At 36.0% G+C, this 24,640-nt stretch overlaps 1 protein-coding gene across 3 annotated transcripts; it reads left to right on the forward strand.

The window, feature by feature from the left end:
• The first annotated feature begins 627 nt into the window (after positions 1 to 627).
• LOC113424357 (L-threonine 3-dehydrogenase, mitochondrial-like) lies at positions 628 to 24,402 on the forward strand. 3 transcript variants are annotated; one of them, XM_026686021.2, is made up of 9 exons: positions 628 to 748; positions 13,648 to 13,843; positions 14,654 to 14,696; positions 15,060 to 15,130; positions 16,433 to 16,582; positions 16,702 to 16,874; positions 18,790 to 18,880; positions 20,071 to 20,340; positions 20,992 to 24,402. In XM_026686021.2, exons 2-9 carry the CDS (start codon positions 13,660 to 13,662, stop codon positions 21,138 to 21,140), a joined length of 1,131 nt encoding a protein of 376 aa, XP_026541806.2. In that variant the 5' UTR covers positions 628 to 748; positions 13,648 to 13,659; the 3' UTR covers positions 21,141 to 24,402. The 3 variants fall into 3 exon arrangements, with proteins under 3 accessions (XP_026541806.2, XP_087816575.1, XP_026541804.2); XM_087960449.1 differs by lacking the exon at positions 628 to 748 and adding an exon at positions 1,816 to 1,843; XM_026686019.2 differs by lacking the exon at positions 628 to 748 and adding an exon at positions 11,888 to 11,908.
• The last annotated feature ends 238 nt before the right edge of the window (positions 24,403 to 24,640 follow it).

Here is a 24,640-nt window from a genome sequence, read left to right on the forward strand (position 1 = left end):
AGGCATTGCGCTGCATTAACTGAAATTGCATCTATTAAACATATTGTGCTATCGTTTGAGAAAAACCATGAACCCAAGTCTTTTAGAATCAGTACAAATTGTAATCCTTGCCTGTTTAACAATCTATTGAAAATTCAAATCCCAAAGGAATATTATAGACTTTTGCCAATTAATAATGTAACTAAAATAAGAGCTATATTGTTGTACATTCTCAGCAAACTGATGGTGACTATTATTTAGAGAGGTTGCCATCTAAATCTATTTTATGTTGTTACCCCTTTGTGAAAACTCCAGCACCATTCAGCCTGCGCTGCTCCTTTAATAATTAACCGGGTGAGGGAGGGAGCCGAGGCCATATTTACCTATAAATGGAAGTGACGTCACACGGGTCATTGATTTCGTTTTCTACACGTCACTGCCATTCCCCTGCCTGTTCTTTTTCGGAGCGAGCCGCTCGAGCCAATCCAAATGTTCCCATGGTAACCGGGGTAAGTGCCAGTGGCTCCCTGCCAGCAATATTCAATGACGAGGTGCGGGTTCCTCCGCTCAGAGGCCGGTTGCATCAAGGAAAAGCTGTCAGAGCTGCTCGCCGGTGCCCAATCAAGAGGGCAGAATTGAAGCGAAAGTGGGAGGGACTTGCCAGCAGCCGGCGGTGCAGAAGTATAAGACGGGGAAGGCGAGTGTCGCGTGTGATTCTCCGGTGAGTGTCTGGTGTTCCCGTGGATCGCCTGAGAAGAAAGACCTGTAGGTGAGCAACCGAGGGGCCATTCTGCTTTTCTCCATTAAAAAAAAAAATCGTCTCCTCTCGTTTATTTATATCCTGATCGTTACTTAATCTGTACATTTCTTCATTTTCTCAATCGGAAGATGGGGATGGCTTGAAGTGCCCTTGGCTGTTAAAACCAGTTACTCCAGTAATGTGGCATATGCGGAAAGTCGGTTATGGGAGAAGATTAGTTGGAATATTTTCAGAAACATCTTTGGCTTCTTGGCTGACTTTTAACTTTTGTTAAGCTCTGCTGTCGATTTTGCTGTTCGCCAGTTTTTCATCGATGTTTTAATAAACAATCCGAGGTGGCTAATAATCAAAATTGCTGCAAAACTGATCATAGTCATATTATTTAAAGGATTAATGAGGGTTTTCTCAATGAAAAATGCTCATTCTTAAAGCCCTTGTAGCCGTTTTAGCGAGTTAGGGGGCATTTGGAGCACATCCGAGGGGCACCATATTGTGCAGAATTGGCTTAAGGGTTTTTTTCTTCTTTTTCCAGTATTTCCGGTTTATTATTCCACACATTGTAGATCTTCCAAGATTTTTTTAAGATACATCCATGCAAGTAACTTAAGAGTGAGGTCCCACCCTACAGCAATTTTATTTCTCTTCAGAAGGAATGAAACTCATTCTACCTTTTGAAGTATACTGTAGCTAGCTGTTCTGGAGAGAAAGACAGAGAAACCCAAAGGGCTAAAGATGTGCCTTATTTTAGTAGGATTTAGTGAGTGTACATAATTTGGATTTTTTTCTCTTATATGCGGCTGGCAGTTTGCCCACAATTACGTTCATTCACAAAATTCCAGATTTACAACCCTATCCAAGATTTCATAACTTATCTTCTTAAAAATGTTTCATTTACTTGACTGTTACATTAATTTTTTAAACTCATTTTACTTCTATTTTTGAAGTTTTAGCTTTTGTTTTTACTCTGACCCATCTTGCATTTGGTTCATTACCTGTGAAATTCACTCCTAAACTGTTAAAATATTGAGTCTAGAATATTCAGTATGCAGAGCATGGTCCCTTCTCTTTCTTTACAGATAAGGTGGGGTTTGAAGAAAGCAAAAGGTATTACTATGAGCTTCCTTGGAAGTATTAAAAAATTCCTTTAAATGCCTTCAGCTATTTAAAATGTATGTCCTCTTCCATTGCCTTCCCTAATAATATTGCTTGCTCCATGTTCTCCTATACTTGCTTTGTCATACAATTTAAATCCTTTCCTTTTTGCATGCTGTGTGTAAAAGAATATGTCTCTGAAAATAGATCTCTGTGTCTTTGCATTTCATGGGTCACATACGTACATCTTTAACGGAAGTAGGAATATAAAAAGCCTTGTGCCAACTGAAATCATTTGTTAGGTTTATGTAAGCTGACTGACAGAAGCTCCCTGGAGCTTTGAGGAAAAAATCCTTTCCAGTTTAACTTGATGTCTTCTCATGCACCTGTTTTGTTCTCTATTTAATATTCTTAACCAAACTGCAATATTTTTATTTGTTACTCACTTTTCTTTATCAGCTTACCACCTCTTCATACTAAACTCCTTGACTATATGTTTTCCTTGCCTTGGTTTCTTCTGCCTCTTTGTTGTGACATCACCTTTTCTCCTTCATCTAAAAAGAATGCTGATTCCTATCAGTGCATTCCTGAATCAGCTTCTTATTTTTTTCAACATTACTTTGCTTTGGTTAAGCCATAAAAATAAACTCTTCAGCAACCTTCTCTAAGACTGTTCCTCTGCAAATCTGGTCTGGGATACTTTCCTGCTTCTAATTACTGCATTGAAATTCACCAGCATCACCTTGTTGGAAGAAATGTCCATCTGAGTTCAATTCCAAGTGGGAAGAAAGACACTGGAAACATGAAGGCTGACTGGAAAGATGGTTTAATGGTGGACAGGACCACATGGTTTGAAGTGCTGGGTAGCTGACTACATGGAGTGGAGAATGAGATACAGTTACCCTCTCTTGGGCTTTGAACTTGTTTCCTGTTCCTGTGAAAGAAATGTATTCTGATTGGTTGTCTGACTCCCATGGAGCCATGCAGGGGTAACTTTGTAGGTTGTCTTGAGTCCCAAGCTTGGTTGAATCTTGCTGGGTGATGTAATCTTCCCAGGTGCCATGTGATGAGATGGGTAGAGGGCTAATCCTATTATGTCCTGAGGGTGAAGGTCTTTTGTGTTGTAGATGAGCTGGTCCAGCCTGTAGATAAGCTGGCATTGAAATATTTGCTGGGGCAAATAATTGGTGTCCCTTAAGATTTCTATTTCTCCTTTAGGGGAAATATTCTGTCTTTTTTATATTTCCTAGAATATTTCTAGGAGAAAGGTGGGTGCTAACTATCTACAACCTGAAGCACCTTATGGTTACAATACCTCTTGTAAAGTATCTATATTCTCTAAAAACAGATGATCCTTTAACTGTCCACAGTGCTGCTTGGCCCAATTACGAAAGATGGATTTCATTTGTGGCAATCAAGTAGTTTGTCGCAGGTGTTTTCAGTGTATGCTCTGCTTTATATTGAATTTATATTCCTTATTTAGTATCTTGTAACGATGAACTGAATGGATACTTAAAGCAATATTAGAATATAGATAAATTACAGATGAAATGTAGAATGGTTTAAAGAAATTGTATTTATTTCATTTATTAATTAAATGTATATGGCTACCCATATAAATTCTTTTTTAGTTTTGTTGTGTTGTGTAACTGAGAAATGTCTGTCAGATTTAAACCTAGCAGCTTAAACTGTGTAAAGTTGGGATCAGGGATGTATAAAGAATTCTATGGAATCTTTGGTGCTCTCTTGGTTGTTTGCTTGCAGATGTTTCATTACCCAACTAGATAACACCATCAGTGCAAGTGAGTGTTAAGTTTGCCCACTTATATACAGTAGCTGCCAATGATTGTAGGGATGTGGTTTTCTCCTTGGTAATTCCTTTATTAGGGGGAATTGTTTTCTGCTTGATGAGCAGCATGATAACCTAGAGATGGAGCTCTTGCCTCACAATCAGGAGGCTGTGAATTTGATGCTAGGCAGCGGCAGATGTTTGTCTCTGTCTCTGGGTGCAAAGAGAAAATATCTGCGGTGAGGCTCAGTGTAGGTGTCAGGAAGGGCATGTAACCAGTAAACAGCTCCATTCAGTTGCCCCACTCCACCCCAATGCAAGGGATTACAGGGTCATTAAAAGAAAAAAAAATGTTTTTTGCTTGATCTTTTGTCTGATTTAATTGCTGCTTATCTGCATATTAGCTGCTGGAGATAATGTTGTTCTGGTCTTTTTGTTTCCTATTTAGTTTGTTTATTGTCTCATTTTAATGGTGTGTAAAAGTAGTTTATTCTCTGTGTGTTCACTGATGGTTGCTTTGTCTGCATGCCAAACTTCCAAGAATTCCCTAGCATTTTTGAATGTATCTTGGTCTGGGATCCCTACAATTTCCCACTTGAAATTATGGTGGAGTCTGTCCATGTGTTCTGAAATGAAGAGTTTTCTGGCTGATAGTTGGTGATCATGGATGCACTCTGCCAATCTTCTCTCCATCTGTCCTACACAATATTTATATGCCATCCAGGGCGGCTGTCGAGTGAGATGGGTGGCACATAAATTAAATAAATAAACAAATAAATAGTAGCCATTGCAGTCCTTACTCTGTATCTTTAGATCGGGGTGTCAAACCTGCAACAAAACATTGTCACCTGATGTAGCACAACTTTATTCCCCTTCGCTAAACTGGAGGTGGGCGTGGCCAGTGCGTGACGTATCCAGCCCACAGGTTGTGAGTTTAACACCCCTGCTTTAGATGATTCCTGATTTTTCTTTTTGGATTAATGGGTCCTTTGGTTTCCTTAAGATATTTTGGAGGGCTTTAGTTGGTTTGTGTGCTATAATGATGCCATGTTATTGTACTACTCTTGTTGGTTATTTCTGAGATGTTTTTGTGGGTTGAGTGGTTAGGCACTTTTTAATAAAGTTGGAGGGGGAACCATTTTTGTTAGACAATGTTGTATAGGCAGTATGTTTATTTTCCTAGTGTTCTGGGTTGCTACAGTATGTTTGTTCTGACACAGCTCCTCTTGCGGGAGATTGGGTTGTTACTTTGGGACTTGGGTTCATATGGCTTGTTTATCAATAGACTTGCATTTTTAATTTACAGTTATTTTCCTCTAGTAAGGAGATTTATCGAGGAAGGGTAGTATGTTGTTGTTTTCTTCTTGCTTTGTAAATGTTATTCCTTTGAAAATGTTGGTTATTGTTTCATATATTTTATCTAGTTGTTCCTTTTTTATTATGAAGATGTCATTTATATACTCAGTTCTTCCCTTTGTTTGTATGTATGGGAGTGCTATATTTTCCAGATAATGCATTGTAGTCTTTGCTATGAATTATAAAATGGTGAATTCTATGCATATCTCTTTGGTTTGTTAGTATATTTGTTCATCAAACCGAATGTAGGTAGTGGGGACAGAGTTTGATGAGGTGTATGATTCTTGTATTTCGATCTTAGTGTCTTTGGCTAGTCTGGGTGTGCTCTCTAATACTGCTACCATGAATTTGTTCACCAGTTCTGGATGTAAAGAAACTATATATAGAATTTTATATGTTCCTATACATGTGTAATGGAATATGTGGATGACCTATGGAGAGAGATGCTGCTTAAGACATAATCAGACAAGAAAGGTAGGGCCCCAAGAAGGATTAAAGATTAGAGAAAGAAAGTTAGAAAGGACCCACCCTAATTGTTCAGGCAGTTAAAAGTAGTGGCCGGAAGTTTGTACCTTCAGACTTGAAAGATTCTGTTAATGTAGCCTTACAACAAAGTAGATTGGTTCACATAGTCATATTTCCTCATTATTTAGCCAGGAGGATTGACAACGTGAGAGGCAGAGGTTAAGTTAGTTAGTTCTTGACTATTAGCTGTTTAGAATTATGGGCTGTAAATGAAAACATCTTGAAACATAGAATATCTGTATACAAAGTTATATTTTGTACAGTTAAACTTTGTTAAATTATATTGATCACTCAGTGGTCAATGTTAGGAATTGATAGTCACTTAACAGTTGGGTTGGAAATATATAAACCAGGATAGACATTTAATACTGTCTCTTTAAGGGAATGCTAAAATTGTAATTGGGTGTGGTTCCTCAAACGGCCATAAGATGGAGCCAGAAACCTGGGTTCTGTTGTTGTTAGCTGCTAGTTGCTAGATGTTCTGTTGTTCGATGTTCTTGGTTCCTGCATTTTTCTCTATTGACTGTTGCTGATCGTCTTTCTTATTGGATTGCTGTGAGTCTATTTACTGAACTGTTTATGATACTGGACTTTGATTTTGAATTATCCCTGGACTGAAATACTGACTGCTTTAACCGTTTATGGCTTGGACTGCTTTTTGGACTTTGCTTAACCATTTACTGGAAGTAAAACCTACATTTTACTATTCAGTGTATCTGTCTGCTGGTCATGTGTTATTCAACATTACTCTCACTATGTTTCCCTGTGTGCACTCATTCTCCTAACGGGGAATTATCTCAACAGTCAATGGATCGTGTGAACAGTTTGGCATAAATTAGTGGGATGTCTGAATAGATATGCTTTAATCGTTTATGTAGAAGTATTGATCTAATAGAGACAAAAAACCATTTCAGAGAACAGTTTAAACACAACAAATTGGACTGTAGAAAAACAAGACAATTATTACAAGTAAACATTTGCAAACATTTACTCTGTATCCAAATATTTCCCATCTCTTTCACAAATGTGTGTTCATATATATATACACATACATATACAAACAAACATTAATTTCCTTTTAAAAAATGAGTTATCTTATTATGCAGCTAATGTCACAAAGACAACAAGCACTCTTGCTATTTCCTGGTAAAAGCACTTCTCTTTTCTTGATGTGGTATGTTCCAACTCTTGTTTCTCAATCATATTGAAATAAGACATCCTTGTCCTAGAGCAGAGCTGAGGTCCCAGGATCACATATAATTCCAAATCATTTTTGGTGGATCCCTAGTTCTATGTCTGATCTAATTATTTATATACTAATGCAAACTAATATAAAGGAAAAAGGGGAAAAAAATCAAAGAGAAAGCTTTTTAAGTGCAAGAAAGTAAGAAAAAAAATAGAAAAGAAAGAAAAAAGATACAAAGAAAATGGCTTCCAAACTTCTTTTCAGTTATCTTTACAATTATAAGTTTACCCCTTTCTCTAAAGTTACATCATTACTCTCTTCTCTCGTTTGATCTATCTTATCTAATCATCAAAACCATAAATCATAAACTTATTTTTTTTCTGTTTTATACAAAGGGTTTCCAGACAGTGAGTAGACATTGTTTTTTTCTAATTAAGCAAATTAATTTGTTCATCTCAGCAAGATGCGTCATCTTCACCAACTCCTTTCATTGTAAGGATTGCCAAACCTTTCCATCTTCGTGAGTACAGTAATCTCACTGCAGTTGTCATTATACAATCACAAAGTTCCATGTCTTTTTTCCAACTGTTTGTCCATTAATTCTAAAAGAAAAACCCCTGGTCTTAATTGTATATTAACCTTTAAAATCCTCAGAGTTAATATATGCATTTGAATCCAAAATTTTCTAGCTTTTTTCATGTCCACTAAGCTTAATGAAATGTATCTTCTTATTTCCACTATGAATTTAAAGTGTCTTTATATATTCTAGACAACTTCTCTAGTGACATACCAGCAATGCATTATCTTATAAAAATTCTTTCAAGACTATATGTGTAAAATTTCAATCCTTTCAATCACATACTTCCCTATTTTCCATCTGTATATTATAATCAAATTTTCAGTCTACTTTATCATGCAGACTTGTTTTTCTGTTTATAATTTGAATAAAAGTGCATATATTTTAGCAAATACATGTTCGTCATTGTACACAATTCTATTTCAATCTCAGTCTTACAGTGTTTATAGCCATTGGCATCTATATCCTTTTGACACCAGTTCTTTAGATTTTATTTTGTATTCCTCTTGACAAAATTCTTGTATCTCACAATAAGTTAGCAATTTGTGTTTGCCTATTATTTCTCATCTACGAAATTGTTCTTCTATTGAGAGCCACAGAGCACAACCTGGGCATATGGCACCTCTAACATAATGATTTTTAAAATCCACATTAAACTTGACTTTAATGTACCACAGCTACCCATGCCAAATCTCAGGTCTTAGCAACATCTACTCTTTCATCCAAAGTAGACAGCAAGCTGCAAAATGCAATTTCAAACCAGGTAACCTCAACTCTCTTCTTTCCTTTGCATCTTGTAACACTTTATATGTAACTCATAGTTTTTCTCTTGCTACAGAAATTTACATATATTCTTTTGCCATTGTTTAAATGGGGCATCAGTTGTCAAAATAGGAACTGTCTGAAACAAAACATTTTTTTATCACACAAATTCTCCCCTGCGATGACCATTATAGTTTCTCCCATCTCCCATGTATTTTTAGTTGTGTTTTAATATAGTTATTTTGGAACAACATACAATTCACATTTGTCATAGTGATTCCCAGGTATTTTACTTTCTTCTCAATCTTAAAACCTGTTTTATTTATCAATTCAGTTTGATCTTTTATTTTCATATTTTTGTTAGCATCTTTGTCTTTTGTCTATTGATCTTAAAACCTTCTAATGGACAAAATTCTTTTAGTTTTCCCATGTTTCAGTTTCCTTTAAATGAGCTTGCAAAATCAACACCCGTCATCTAAAAAAAACCCCTTATTTACATGTTTCTTTTGTAATCTTTACTCCTATTGTATTCTCGTCCTGCTTTGTATCACTACTCTGTATTTTAAGAATCAAAATAGGAGATGAGACAGTGGGCATCCTGCTTATTCCTTTCTGTATCTTATAAGGCTTTATTAGTTTTCCATTAACAGTTATTTGTGCTTTCTGTGAAGCATAAATCAATCTTAATCTATTTTATAAAGTTCTCTCCAAGATATGAGAATATGACATAAGAAAATTAATGCCACTTCTTTTTCATTATGTTGTTTTAAATATTCCAAAATGTCCAACACACTTCTAATATTGTCTTTTAATTATCTTTCAAGTAAAAAAAAACAAAAAACAAACCCCTGTAATTTTATACGCTTTTGAAGAAGGACATGTTCAGCTATAATATAAACCTTAAATGGGCCTGATACTTTAAAAAAACAAAAAGCATATACAGAAACCCTATAAGCTCCCAAAATGCACCCCCCTCAAAAAACCCCTCTTTGACTATCACGGTCCAATCTACTCAGTATCATTCTCCTGCCCATTGAGACCTTCACTTACGGTGGGGGGGGGGGAGTATTACATGCTGTACTCAGCTTCCAAAACATGCCCACCCTCTCCTGATGAGTGGGAGCTCATATGACTTCCCAAATGAGAGAAAAATGAACTCCTGATCACAGCAGCTTCTCTTTTATTCTGACCATTGTCTGTCTTCTTGCTTAGCAGCCAGAACATAACATTGTTTGCATGATATTATTCAATTTACATAAAAGTTAACGCTTACAGTAAGCTTCAAAACTGGAAGCATAACAATTATGCAAGCATCTGTCACAAGAAGAGCTTGCAATCAACAACCACTACAGTAAGGGTGTGTATGTGCTTTGCATATCTGACTGTCAAAGCAGAACTGAAAGAGGAAAGGAAACCTAGAATCCCCTTAATTATGACTGTACTTCTAGTAATAATTCTACTGCGTACTGTATTATGTACTGCTTTCACCATTCTCACACCAGTCCCATGAGAAATAAACGCTCCATATACTAGCTGAGAACTCAGCCCATCTAACCAAAGTGGCACACGAAGGAGATACTAGAACAGGAGTGTCAAACTCATGTCATCACATGAGGTATCGTGACGTTTTTTCCCCTCTGATAAAACGGGCATGGGCATGGCCTGCAGGCTGGGAGTTTGACAGCCCTGTACTAGAACATGTGTGTGTATGTGATAGTAGGGAAACAGATATGAGCTGTCTTACAGCTGAGATAAGTGAGCAGTCTTGGATAGGGCACTGCTAACCAAATTATCAATTCTGACTTCTCCATGGTACAATATTTTGTACATCTGGAGAGCCTAATTAAATACGATTTGGCAATAATTGGCTTTTTTCTATAGAAGGAATCCAAAATAGCCTTATTAGCATTTTTAAAACTGTCGAAATCCTTGCAAGGGTAATACATTATACAGATTATTTTGTGACCTGTGGATTGCCCCAAAACTGGATTTTAGAATCTTTATATGAACAACTGTTATTAGTAGAAATGATACCATCTGACTTTTTATCATTTTATTGATTAGGAAATGAAAACTGCATTGAATTCACTATGATCACACATTACTTTAATTGATAAAGTTTTGGAACTATAATAGCTGTAAATATAATAATTACAATTGGTTATTGCCATTTTGATTTTGAAAGAAGCCAGTACAGGTAGTGCTTAAACAATTCACTTAGTGACCATTTGAAGTTACTATGGCACTGAAAAAAGTGATCATTTTGACACTTATGACCTTTGCAACATCCCCCATGGTCACGTGATTTATATTCAGATGTTTGACAACTTACTCATTTATGTCCCGTGACGCCCCCCTTGTGTGACCTTCTGACATGCAAAGTCAATGGGGAAGCCAGATTCACTTAACAACTGTATTACTAACTTAACAACTGCAGTGATTCACTTAACAAATGTGGCAAGGGAAGTTGTAAAATGGGGCAAAACTTACTTAACAAATTTCTCACTTAGCAACAAAAATTTTGGGCTCAATTGTGGAAGTAAGTTGAGGACTACCTGTATATTTCTAACTGGGCTCTTTATTAGCTTTCTGCTAAAAATGGTCTTCCCTTACAGCAAACAAAACCTTTATAACTTCTGTCCAAGGAAGACACAGCTTTTATGAGAAACTGGATGATGGTCCAATAACATTATTAAGTATTTTTCTGTAGAATGTGAGAAAAAAGCTAACTCTGCTTTTGAGTAACTGCTTACAATGCTAACAATTCTACCATGTTGAAAGAGATTATTCATTTTAAGTCTTGATTTTTAAAAATATTATTTAATATGTTTGTATAGCCTTATATTTTCTGTTCTAAGACCACAAAGCAATAAAGATTTTATCATCTCTTTTTAATATTAACTTTTAGAACAAATAGTTCTATTGATACTGAAAAGTACTAGGGTCTAATTTATATAGACATGTTTTTTGTTCTCCTACAGAACAGGTGTTTCTGATTATTTTGTCATGCTGGTAATCTGTCACATGATGGTATGATATTAATTTATTAGCTGCCAGTAATACAGGCTTACATAAGTCTGTTGACTACAAATCTGATATTTGGTGTTCTTTGAGTGTTGTACTGATAGTACTTTAAATTAAAGGGCCTCTTCCACAGATACATTAGCACCATTAACTTCTTTACGTGGTGATGCTTTATCCAAACAACTACAAACCAGCAGTATTTGAGTGCTTATCGTGTTTCTGAGTTTAAAAGATATTTGCACTAATATCCCAAATGGCTTCAACATATGTCTTGATTATAGCTGGTGATACAGAAAAGTATTTTCTAAAAGGAAAAATATTGTAATGTTTTATTTTCCTGTAGGAAACTTTCTATCTCGCATCACTAGTGATGCTCATTTGCTTATGCAAATTAGACCAAGTTTCATAAGGAATAAAATTTTGAAATATTTTTGGATACAAGATGAATTTTTGGATACAAATTTGAAAGTGCACTTTGAAATCACATTATCCTCATATTATGCTGTAATTTCAGTTTTCATAATAATCATGCAGAGTTAATTTAACTTTCCTGATTAGGGAAAAGAAAAATACAATTCAGTCTTCCTTTTCCCAAAACAAAAAAAAAACAACATCCCTAGCAGCCCTGTGATTGTGTTTTCTTCAAACGTTCCTGCCTAGTCTGAGGTCATGTCCTTTGAAATTGAAAAAGAGGAGTATGATGTGTCCACTTTTTGCTGATATCACATGCAGAGAACACACCTTTTTCTATGTAGTGAACAACTCCCAGTACCTCAGGAATTCTGATTGGCTTAGCAGAGAGGCTGTGCCCTATAAATATACCTCTTTTGCTTTTCAAAACCACTTGCAGAAAAGACGGTAAGCTGGTTATCTGGCATCATCTGTTTTTCATAGGGAGTGGGAAAGTTTGTAGGTTGTTTTTTTACTGAATTGAAAGCAGATTTTTTTTTCTATCTCTAATATTGTGAAGTAAAGCTGAAAGAAAATGTATCTAGTAGAGTGTTGATCATTTTTCCTGAAAAAATATTTTACTGATTTGTAAGACACTGTATTAATATTAAAGTTAGTTAAGCGCTTTGTGCATTTTAGGGGATATTCTAAACTTGGTGAGTTCTGAAAAAAAATAATGTTTCAAGATGGTTGGGTGTGGGTTTTTTAGTTTAGGGATTTTTTCATTTTTTATTATCAATTGTTAAGTCATCCTGTGAACTGCTATAGAGTCAGGAGTCTCTAAATTGAATGATTATAATTATGATTATTAACCTTTCTAATATTTGAAGTGTAATTTCTTGAGTGGGGTTGGTTCATTTGCAAAGAATGAAGAAAAATTCTATAATTTCATCAATATCTGGAGTTTGTAACTTCACTTCTTAACATTTATGTTAGCTTGACAGTACAGCAAATGTTAACTGATTGATTCTAAAGAGAGATGATGTGGCAGTCACTAAAACAGTAAATAATGAAGTATTCTGTTTTTAGTTTCCACTCACAATAAAACCCAAACCAAGCTGCTAAAGTTGTAGTTTGGCTGTGAGCTGAATAGCAGGATATAATTTTGGTTTGTGGTTTCTGAAAGAGGATACTTTTTGCAGTATCTCTCCATTTCAAGGAGGGGAATTCCTGAACTGGAGATTATATGAATTTAATGGGTTGGTTTTACATTTATATATTTCAATTTGAACAGATGCAACACTTTCTACTCAAGTTATGTGAATGTTTGGCAGCCTTAATAAGATGGCTACAATTTATGGAAATTATCTATGGAACATATTACATTTTTTAATATTGAATGCTGCTCTGTAGAAATATCATTGCTGTTGATTTTAACAAATAATCAGAATACAATTATATGTGTGGCTGGGAACTGGAAGTATTATCTGCATTGAATCAAACATGTCCAGATAATCCACTATATGCTTTGGCCATTAAAGGTACTTTTGCTGAATTTCAGCAGCACGATCTTGGGATTGATAACCAAGGAGCTCAGAGTCTGTGGATTGCTCATCTCTAATCTGCAGCAGCCTTTCCTAATTTGTTGTTTTTCAGATATGTTGTGAGGGCAATTCGCTCCATCCCCAGCCAACTCAGCAGTGGCTGCTTAATTAAAAATTGTGGGGATTATTGGTGCATGTGTTTAAACGGCTTCAAATTGAGAAGGGTTAACCAAACACCAAAAGTAGGCAGTCTTTTATGGCGAAGTACATCTGAAGTTTGTGGAATGTGACACATATAAAATAGCAAGAGTGGCATGGCTACTTACAACCTTCCCATTTATTAGGAGAACTAGCTTCTAAACATGCTCAATTATCCTATTGAGGACTTGGTGAATCCTAAACACATTGCAGATAATAAATAGGTTTTTAGATACTGGCTTATATTTGGAGTATGCCAGCATCTTATTTATTATATATTTAAAAATCAGGAGGTATAGGGTATTTGGTAGTATCAAAGCAGATTGATGAAGAACATATGTGTTGCAGCTGACAGCTGTTGTTTCTATCCCTTTTATTGGTAACTTGCCAGAACTTCAGAAATCAATCTGGTCACTTTACAGTGATGAAAAAACTATTCAATGGATTTCTTCTTTTCTTTTCCAGCACACTTGAAAAATGCCTGCCATCAAGAATTTGAGCTGTGCTGTTAAACATCTGTTGAACAAACCTGGCTGTGGTTGTCAGGTTGCTCTTGTGCCAGCTAGAGGTCTTAGCATTTCACCCCGGCAGGTGCCATCGGATGCCAGCTTTCATTCAGTATGTTTTTCAGAAACTGATCACCCTCGGGTGTTAATTACAGGTCAGCCAAATTTTAGATGCTACTTTCGAATTGTTTAATATGAGATTTTTTTTACCCAATTGTATCTGATCATGTGAATTGATATTCATTTGGTTTCTATTTAAACACAAGTTTTATGTGGCACTTAAATACGTTGGAGCACAAACTTCGTTAGAAAATGGTTCAACTCTTCTTAATCCAAACTATAACAATTCCATCATTAAAGAATAATAGATTTTCTTCCAAAGCAATTCTAGATGTCACTAGGGCTTTGGAAAAAAAGAATCTAGTTCCCACCTGCATGGCAGATTATTTTCCCCAAGAGCCAGAGATTTAGAAGATAAGGGTGCTTGTCTTTTATCAGGTGGTTACTATTCTTATCAGTCACAATTTACAGCCCCGTTAGCAAGGTTCAAAATAATCTCCTTCAAGCTGCCTTTCCATAACTATTTCTGTACACTTGATGCATTCTGGATTCTGTTTACTGGAATCCTTATATCTTCTTTCCTCTTTCCGATGCCCTTCAAATATTTTGAACTTTCCACCAGCCAAGATAATTTATAATGGGTACTATATGTCTACAGAACTAAAGAGCATAGTATAGACAGATGACCTTTAAAGGCATCTTATGCATAAAAAAGTAATTCAATTCAGCCATTTTCAATAATTTACATCTGTAAAAGTGCCACGGTTTAACTAGTCAATTAAACTTTTCTGTGAACTTTTCTAGGAACATCAGCAACTCCTGCGCTTGGATAGTCCTTATAAATGAGATAAAAAAAAAAGAAATTTCCAACTATAATTTACAAACATTATATTCTTGCTTTTCAGGGGGACTAGGCCAGCTTGGAGTAGGACTTGCTAAATTGCTACGGTAAGACATAACCTTCATTACTTCTGTTAACAATGTTATCTTTTATTAAGGCTATATGCCTTCCTGTATTTTAATTTTTTCTTGCATCCATGATATGCAGCTACAGATGAGCCATTGCTTTTCTAATATATTATCTTGACCCTATTTTGGGGCGGGGGAGATGGGGTGGAAAAAGAAAATAATACAATCTGTTCCTAGTTGGTTATACTTATTTTGGAGAGCGATAGGGTGGTGGTTGGAAACATCAGTATTATGGAGTGCAGAATATATGGATTAAAAATGCATCTCAAATGCAGAGTAAGTTTTGCTCTAAAAGCTGTGTTCAAAATGAAAATGAAACATTACTTATGGTATCTTCTCCAGAAAACGCTTTGGAAAGAACAACGTGATTCTGTCAGATATTAGAAAGCCCCCCGACAGTGTCTTCTATAGTGGTGAGTACCATATTAAACAAAGAGAAATATTTAGTGATTATTTTCTAGGACTTAACAGTTTTTTTTACAAGAATATTTTATTTTAGTTAAATCTTAGGTTTTTGGATATTAATCCTTACAATCATCCTTGAAGTCATATGACTCAAGCTTATAAGTTTCTCTCCAGTTTTTCCCCCTCTTTCAGACTGTGAGTGTTGCCCACAATGAAAGATATGTTTGTTATAATCCAGCCATAAGAAATTAGAATAGCAAATATAATGTTATGTACATTGTTTAATTGGCTTTGAGCAGAAGAGTATCAATATGATAGAGTACTCTTATAGCTTGGAAGCATTAGAGCATGAATGGACACAATTGAATCATTGTAATATTGTTTTTGTCACAGGGTTTTTTCAGTTCTTCAGAAACCTTGCGGAAATTGATGGGAGATTAGTGTCAAATTATGTCAAAGAAGATGTATTTAATTTGACCTAAGCTAATTTGCTTGTTGCTAACTCATTGCCTGAGTTTTAAATATGAGAGGATATGTAAAAGAAAATGCTGCAACAGCCCATGCAGGAAATACATATTTAAAGCAATGTTTCAATTGCTGTATCAACCTCAATTTTGGCCAACCAACATGGTTTCTGCCCAGGTCATGCCTCCTTTGCTATACTCACTGAAATGAGCTCTCTGCCCCAAGTGTTATATGCTCTACAAAATGATGTGCTGTGCAACTTTTCAAAATACAAAATTCTGTTCAAATACAGTATAAGTGGTCTGTCATAGTATTACTCTCCAAGAAGCAAAGAAGTTAAACTAAAAACTGTTCTTTGAAACAAGCATAATTTTTATTAAGTAAAATCTGTGTTTCTAAACCCACTCTCATACTTTCTCAATGCATAGCTTTTTCAGAGGGTCTTGTCCTTATTGTATATGCTAAATGCTTTGTTACGATCTAGGATAAAATAGAAATTTATAGGTCTTCAAACAATGTTCATCCTAGATAAAATGAAATTCATTCCAAATATATCAAAGCCCTGCTGCAATTCAAATGTGTTCATTTTTAGTGACTTTGTATGGGTGACCCATAGTATATATGGACATATACATCATGCACTTGCATATCTTACAGTACATATCTGTCTATGCTACTGCATTGCAAATACCGTATTCATAAAAAAACATGGAATTAGAAATTGTTGAAATTGTAATGCATTCATCAAATTCCTTCTTTAACTGAAAATGTCATTGACTGTATTTACAAGCTGTTGACATCTTCGGCACAGCATGGATTATTTTAAACCACCTTTTTACACTTAGGTCCTTTCATCTACTCTGATATTTTGGATTACAAGAATCTTCGTGAGATTGTGGTGAACAACAGGATTACTTGGCTATTTCATTACAGTGCTTTGCTCAGTGCAGTTGGAGAAGCTAATGTCCCTTTGGCAAGATCTGTGAATATTACTGGTATGTCTTAACATATTTATAGTTGTTTGTTTAGGTATACCTACTGCACTATAGAAGTCTTGTTATTTCTTTTTTTCCTTTTTGTTTTGGGCTTAAAAATGCTTGTTTGCTGTTCCCAGGGCTGCACAACATTCTTGATATAGCTGCTGAGCATGGTTTGCGACTCTTTGTTCCTAGCACAATTGGTGCCTTTGGACCAACTTCCCCTAGGAATCCAACCCCTGATCTTTGTATCCAAAGGCCAAGGACAATCTATGGAGTTTCCAAGGTTCATGCTGAACTTATGGGAGAGGTAATGATAACCATTTTGTTGTTTGTTGCCTTGTTCTTTCACAATCAGGTATATAAATAGGAAGTGCTATAAAAGCCAGTAGCTAAATTTTCCTTTCCTTTTTATTCTTATAACTGGTTTTTTAGTTTTGTTATATTGCTTTTGCACTGACACTCTTAATTGTAGCCTTTGCAGTTTCAATTATAAGAGAAATCAAATAGCAACACACATTTGAAAATGAGTAGGCTTTCTCCAGCACGACAATTAGAGAATCCAATGAGTAGGCTTTCTAAGCAGTATGTTTTTAGTAACTACAATGTCAAAACCATATGTAATCTGTTGAGTAAAGCTGATAAATACTGAAGAACAACTTGTTTTTCAAAGATTCTTGACCATTGGATTGTGTGCAGATTCAAGTGGCTAAGAACCAGCATACTATATAAGATGGTATCAAAAATGTGAATTGCTGGGTTTCTTATATATCTGGATAATCCATAAATGTTTGGCAAATATGTCAATGATAGCCTTCTGAAGTTTCAAGCTATGAGTCTTCTGTTTACAGTAGTCTGAAGACAGGTTGGTAGCTAAATCCATTTCAGGTACCTGAATGTTTGTTGCCATCTTAAATAAATTTTCAGCACACATGAACACAGCTATAATAAGCATCAGCTTTACTGCAGCAAGATATGCATTTTAGAAATGGAAGGAACACATCTGTATTTTGTATTAATATATTTATGTTCTATAATATTATTTTACTATGATCATTTTGAGGCCAGTTTGGTGTCATGGGTAAAGACACCAAGCTAGAAACTGTAAGATCTACTCCTGCCTTAGGCACAAAGCCTGCTGGGCGACATGGGCCAGTCCCTCTCTAGTCCCTAGAAAGAAGAAACCAGACAAGCCACAAATGTCAAGAAAACTGCAGGGACATTAACTGGTTCATTTTATTTAAAACAACAACAACAACCCTCATATGCCACAATTCTACTGTATTTCAGTTAGCTTTTTTTTTTTTTTTTTTAGAATGACCCAGCAGTAGAAACAGAAATTTTCTGGTGTTAATGAAAAGATGCAGAGCTAAGCAGTTTTTCTCGCCTATCGCTATGAATCTATGGCTTTTTGAGACTGAAAATCTTTCTTTGGCAAGCCATTTCGGTTTCCACTAGACCACAGGTATCAAACTCGTGCTAGCCATGCCCATCCCCGGTTTATTGAAGGGGGAAAAAGTTGCAATACATCACATGATGACAACATGAAGCCACGAGTTTGACACCACTGTACTAGACTGTTTCTTTGGATTTGGAGTTCAGAATGCAACCAAGAAGACACCATATTGCTGCCTGTGCAGTACTCCTGCTCCCCAAGGCCATTTCTCTTCCACTATCCTTTTGACAGAAACTGTCCTTCCTTCTCCTCACTAGCTTGTCATGCTTCTGGTTTCATTTGATTTGCCTCTGCCTCTTTCTAATTCTTTCTAATTTTAACTCCTACATGTATGCTCCCATCAACAAAAATCAAGACCCTTTTTAATTAAGGTCTTGGATCCCATGGAAATTAATACCGATTTTCTGAAGATGTAAGCGGCAAAATGTGAAATTTATTTATTCATTGAAACAGTCAATTTATATAACCACAAATGCCTCCAGAGAAATTAACATCCATGCAGAACAGGTTTTTCTGGTGCTTTTGGGTACTAGCGAGTCATGTCATGTCAGGCTTTGATGCGAACTCTGCCATTTACTATATATGGTTATTATTTACAGCGAATGTTGTCTCTAGAAACATGTGATTTTATAATAATCATTCTCACCAATATAGAACATAAAGCTTCGATTTGCAACAAGTAATTCAACCTGTATTGGCACAAATCACAATTAATGGTACATTTCATTTCTTCTTCTTTCCCCCTTTTAATTTTATGTGTGTGTGTCAGTACTATCATTATAGATATGGGCTAGATTTCCGGTGTCTAAGGTATCCTGGCATTATCTCAGCAGATTCCCAGCCTGGTGGAGGAACAACTGGTAAGGAAGCTGATGCAGTCCAATCTTTTATTTTTATATTGACCGGCGAGTAATTTAACCCGTAAAATATAAAGGTAAAACCACAAGAAAAGTGGTTCTGCTTATGCTTGTAAGTTATGTATTTTTCATGCAAAAGCCATTCTCTGTAGGTCTCTGACAGGCAGTCAGAAAAACTAGAGGGGATGGAAGCAAAAAACATAGGCTGAGGAAAGGCTACTGGGTGCTTCCGAGATTATTTCTTTAGCTTGCCCTGCCCTTTTTCTCCCTCTGATGGTTACCTTTTATTCTTCATTTCTGAACTCCTGGAAATGAAAACTTGCTAGTAGAAACTACCAGGTTGCTCAGATTTTGGTAAGGAATGTGCTCTAAACCAGCGTCTAAATGACAGTTCTTCTTTAACATACATTTATGCATTTTTCTTTTAAATCTACATGAATAATTCCAAAGGTGTTTTTTCAAGAGACAACTGGACTTTCTTGTTTTTCTTTGAATATATTTCACTTCTCATCCAAGAAGCTTCTTCAGCTCTGACTGGATGGTGTGGAATGGAAGGATTTCAGTGAAGGGACACAGGTCACAGAAAACGGCATAGAAAACATCCTGCAGGAAGCACAGCTCCACAACACAGTCCTTTGCAGTTCCAAGAAGGCTCACGCCCATTACTCAAAAAAGGCAAATGGTGTGCAGCCTTCTTGGAACTGCAGAAAGGACTGTGTTGTGGAGCTGTGCTTCCTGCAGGATGTTTTCTGCCCTGTATCCCTTCACTGAAATCCTTCCATTCCCCAACCTCCAGTCAGAGCTGAAGAAGCTTCTTGGATGAGAAGCAAAACATTTTCAAAGAAAAACAAGAAAGTCCAGTTGAAAAAGCAGCTTTGAGACAACCATATAGTTGGATGACTGAGAGTCTCCATAGAATTTTAGCTGCATGAATAATGTAAATAAATAAATGTAGTTTGGACCTGGACTATAAAAGGTACACTTGAAACATTCACCTCTATTTTAATTAATACAGTTCCTGTTAAACTTTCGCTGTGTTTCATAATAATTTACTCTTCTAAGCATCCTTTCATTTTACCTTTTGATAATCAATTACCATATTGATAATCTGTTTTTTTTATATGTAACTGGAGTTCCAACTAATGTTATATCACCTGAACCAGGCATGCTGCCATCTTTTCTTTTTCTACTAGATTATGCAGTCCAAATTTTCCATGATGCTCTCAAGACTGGAAAATTCGAATGTAATCTTAAACCAGATACCCACTTGCCAATGATGTATATCGATGACTGTCTTAGAGCTTCTTTGGAGATCATGGAAGCACCTGCTGAGCAGCTGAGCATGAGGACTTACAACATCAATGCCATGAGTTTTTCACCTGAGGAGCTGGTTCAAGAGGTCCAGAAGCATATTCCAGAACTTGAAGTTGCCTACAATGTAGATCTCATTAGACAAGCCATTGGTTAGTACCTGGCTTTGGCTTTCACAATGCTGCATGAAGCTATGTGCATGAAGCTATGACAATGGGCTGGGACAATTTTGTTCTTTCAAACTGAGAGATTTTTTTTTGAGAAAGTGTACAAGATTGAAATTTCATTGCTAGGCCTGGCAAAGACTTTAAGCTGCTTAATTGCACCAGCTATATACTGTAGATGGACCTCACTTTTATTTTAAAAAAAAGAGTCCCAAGCTGCAAAAATTCAGCTTTTACCTTTTGTTTTGGTACCTTTTCAGGAATCCATATAAGATATAAACTTTGTGACAAAGTGTGCATTGAAACTTTAAGCTGGATTTTCTACCTGCTAAGGGGGTGACTTTCAAATGGGATTGTAATGACTGCGTTTTAAAAGTTCTTAAATGTGCATGCAGATACCTTAAAGAATATACATTATCTCCAGTGAGAAAGAAATCTGTTAAGCATACAAAGCTGCTTTTTCTGCACTGCGTATTATAAGAGAGTTTTGACATCACCTCTCTTCTAACTGTTTTCTCTGTTTGAAAGTTGCTGCTTTCTAAACTTCCTAAGTGGGAAAAAAGTGAAATTCTTGGGTTGGACTTTCAAAGCCCTTTGCCTTTGATTTAATATATATGTTTTTCTTTATTTTTGTTGAAGCTGACAGTTGGCCAATGGTTTTTGATGACAACAATGCCCGCCAAGATTGGGGATGGAAACATGATTATGATCTTCCAGACCTGGTGACCACCATGTTCAACTTCCTTAGCTCTGTCCGTTCCGTGTCCAGAGTTGCTCAAGTCAGCTAAGTCTTTATATGATGCAGCCACCGGATGTCTCAGAAACACTTCATCTACTAAAATTTGAAGAGCCTGCTTTTTGAACATGATTATTGATTTCTCAGTTCACTTTTCTTTTTGCTAAAGAAATATACATGCATATACAGTATATTTGCTAAAGATATACACACATACATATATACACATACATGCATATACTGAGAAAAAGTTTGTATACACTTCTGAAAGCTGTCTATACCCTCAGGAAATACTTGTTCATTAGCTGCAGTTACTCTCCTAATTCTAAAAGTTTATTTGGAATATACTCTTTTTTTGTTATTGTTTTGTTCTTTTATAGGGCTATACGTGCTTCAGTAAGAATTTGGAAGATGTATTTTGGAACTCATATGAACATATCATCCTTTTGCTATTCATTCAAGCTTCTGTTTTTAAGGATTCTATTCAAGCCTGACCAAAAATGCTTCTGTAGAAGGCTGAAAAAAATTGGGCTAGTATAATGAGTGAGCAGAGAGATACTGAGCTTGTGTAAGGATCAAAACATCTTTTCCTATTCATTCTGAAGTGTGCCCAACCTTAAAAACTACAACTAAAACTAAATTATGTCCTACCTTGAATTTCCTGGGCTATAAAATGTAGATGATATGGGAAGGAGAGGAGCATTAAAGAGAGACTTCACAAAAGGGAAACATATTCTCAACTGTTGATTTTTTGACAGTTTGTTCCACCTTAAAGTGCAAATTCTCCTGAACTTCCTGCTCCCACATTCATAGAAAACTGAACACAACTATACAGTTCCCTGGAAGGATTAAATATTCGGTCTTATGTTTTTATTATTTGCAAGCTCTATTTATTCACTAGAGCCCTCCTACATTTTCATGAAGTGAAATTAGTATCAGGATGCTATAGTTTCTAAGAGAATACACTTCTGCATTGTTGCAATTATCCAGGGGTGGGATTCTACTGTCTGTCCAGCTCTGTAGAACCAGTAGCTCTGAAGAGCAGCAGACACAGAACCAGTTCTGTGTCTGCTGCTGTTTTGGCCCACCCACCTGCCCAGGTTCTTACCTGTCCTTTATTTCCTGCTTTTTCAAGCTCAGCTGCTTTGAGCGGCATAGCTGCGGTTGAAAAAGCAGGAAAATAGTGCTGTTTCAAACGCTGTGCGCAGCGCTGCTCAGCTGTCCAGGCAGCACAGCTGACGACGTTTCAAAATGTAAATCACCGAACCAGTAGTTACACCGGTCAGGTCCCACTCCTGCAAATATCCCCCAAGTTTGTAGCACTAGGAAGCAAATGACAGGAAAAACCTGAGGGATACTTGCAGTAATGATAGCTGCAAGCTGGGCAGCTGGAAAATTGCGTTAGATCATTTTGGATCTATGACGTGAATAATGCTATGGAAATTCAAACTAGATTTCATTAAAAAAACCTCATTAAATATGTGAATCTGTCATTTCCTATTTATAAATTATGGTACTTTGGGATACACGTCTATATTTTTAGGCATTTTGGCATCACTGAAAATACAAGATTTAAAAATACAGTTTAATTATTTCCCCAACCTACTATAAATGTGTTCAGTTGCCTATGAAAGTGATTTTTTTCCTTCTCTGTTTGCCTTTGTTTTATATTGATACCTTCAACATTCCATAGCCCAGGCTAATTTATAGACAGATACTGTTTGCTCAGCCTTGAGTATTTTTTTATTCTGTACTGTATGTAAAAGTAGGACCAGTCCATAGAAACCTTGGCCCTGAATTAGGCAATAATGTATCCTCCTTTTAGAGCACAGGGGAATAAAATGTGAATCCAGGTATTTCCTCTTCCAGTACTCCTTTGTTCTCAACATTCCTAAGGCTTTGGAATTTTTCTGAAATACTTGTGGAGTCCCTCAAGTTAATGGTCATTTTTTTAGCAACCCTGAATCAGTTTCCAGTTGAAGAGCCCTAGACCAGCAATGTTTCCTTTGACAAGGTATAAGCATATTTAACTTATCTATATATTGTGAATTATATGCCCCACAATTTCAAAAAGCTCTGAGAACCTTACAGATGATATAAAAATAGCCATAATTAAAAGGAACTAACCAAACCTAATAACAATCACCACTGATACCAAGGAAAATAGTACTGGTAATAATGTTCACAATTGCAGGAAGGGGACTGTTGCGTCATCAGTCCTCAAAGACTTTCCAAAAAGAGTCTTCAGTTTGGCAGCTTTCCTGAACACAAAGAATTGGTACTGTTCCATACATCCAGGTTCATGGTCACTCTGTGATAAGAATAGGCAGTTGTTTTTGTACCACTGTTGTGGGCTTTCTGAAGGCATGCTTTGGAGTGGAATACATGAACATTTTAATCTACTCAGTGGCCTACTGATGGTCTATATCTCCATGTGAAGGGATGGTTGTCTTTTATAGTTTCTTTAGATCTGTTTTTTTATCCCACGTTTATTTTTATGAGTTACTCAAAATGGTGGACCTATCTAATACTCCTTCCTTTTCCTATTTTCCTCACAACAACCATGTAAGGTGAGCTTAGCTGAAAGAGTGTGACTGGTCCAAAGCTACCCAGTCAACTTTCATGCCTTATTACCCCTTGAATTCTCAGGAGATATAGGGTGTGCTCATATATTTCATTGTTTGTTACATTTCTGTGCATGCCACAAGCATTTACGTTGCAATGCAGTAGACATATTGCCTACATTTAGAATTTTACTTGTAATTCTAACTTTGAGAGAGCATTTGTACTTTTGGTCATAGCTGTTCAGATGATACTTTTGGCCCAATGGGTCCGCTAAGCAAAATCTAATCAAATAAGTTTACAATGTTAAGAACTTAAAAATATTTTCCAAACACAGATCACTATGATGTTGAAAAACAGTCACAGGTATTTTCTTTATTAAATACAAATGTGCTGAGTTAATTATATAACTGTCCTTTTTTCTGTAATAATTCATAAGCAAGTTTTTTTTATTGTTCAGTCTGATTTATGATAAAATGCTGGAAGATGACTGTGGCTATTCTGGTGAGATCGGCATATTGAAATCAAAATTCCTGTATTTGGGCAAAGATTTGGTCTCTTGAGTTTTAATTACTGTTTTATCAAGATATTTAAAGATTATGTTTCCCTTGTGGAATACATTATAGACAAACTTTTGTATTACTCTGTATGTCCAATGACTAATGGGATTTAGCATTCATGGATGAAAGGTTATTCATTAATTTATTCCAAGGGTCTTCAAACTTGGCATGTTTAAGACTTGTGGACTTCAACTCCCAGAATTCCTGAGCTAACAATGGCTGGAGAAGGAATTCTGGGAGTTGAAGTCCACAAGTCTTAAACATGCCAAGTTTGAAGACCCCTGATGTATTCATGTATTAGCATTCATATGTTTTATTAGTTCTGAATTGCATAGTTTATTTTAACAAGAAGGAATATTTGTATCTAGATTAAGAGGTAAAAAAAAATGTTTTCTCTTTTTCTCTGCCACTCCATTGAAAGTTATTCGTA

This window comes from Notechis scutatus, chromosome 1, assembly GCF_049901735.1.
Source record: "Notechis scutatus isolate UNSWTSFEM ecotype Mainland chromosome 1, rNotScu1.2, whole genome shotgun sequence".
Classification (NCBI taxonomy): domain Eukaryota; kingdom Metazoa; phylum Chordata; class Lepidosauria; order Squamata; family Elapidae; genus Notechis; species Notechis scutatus.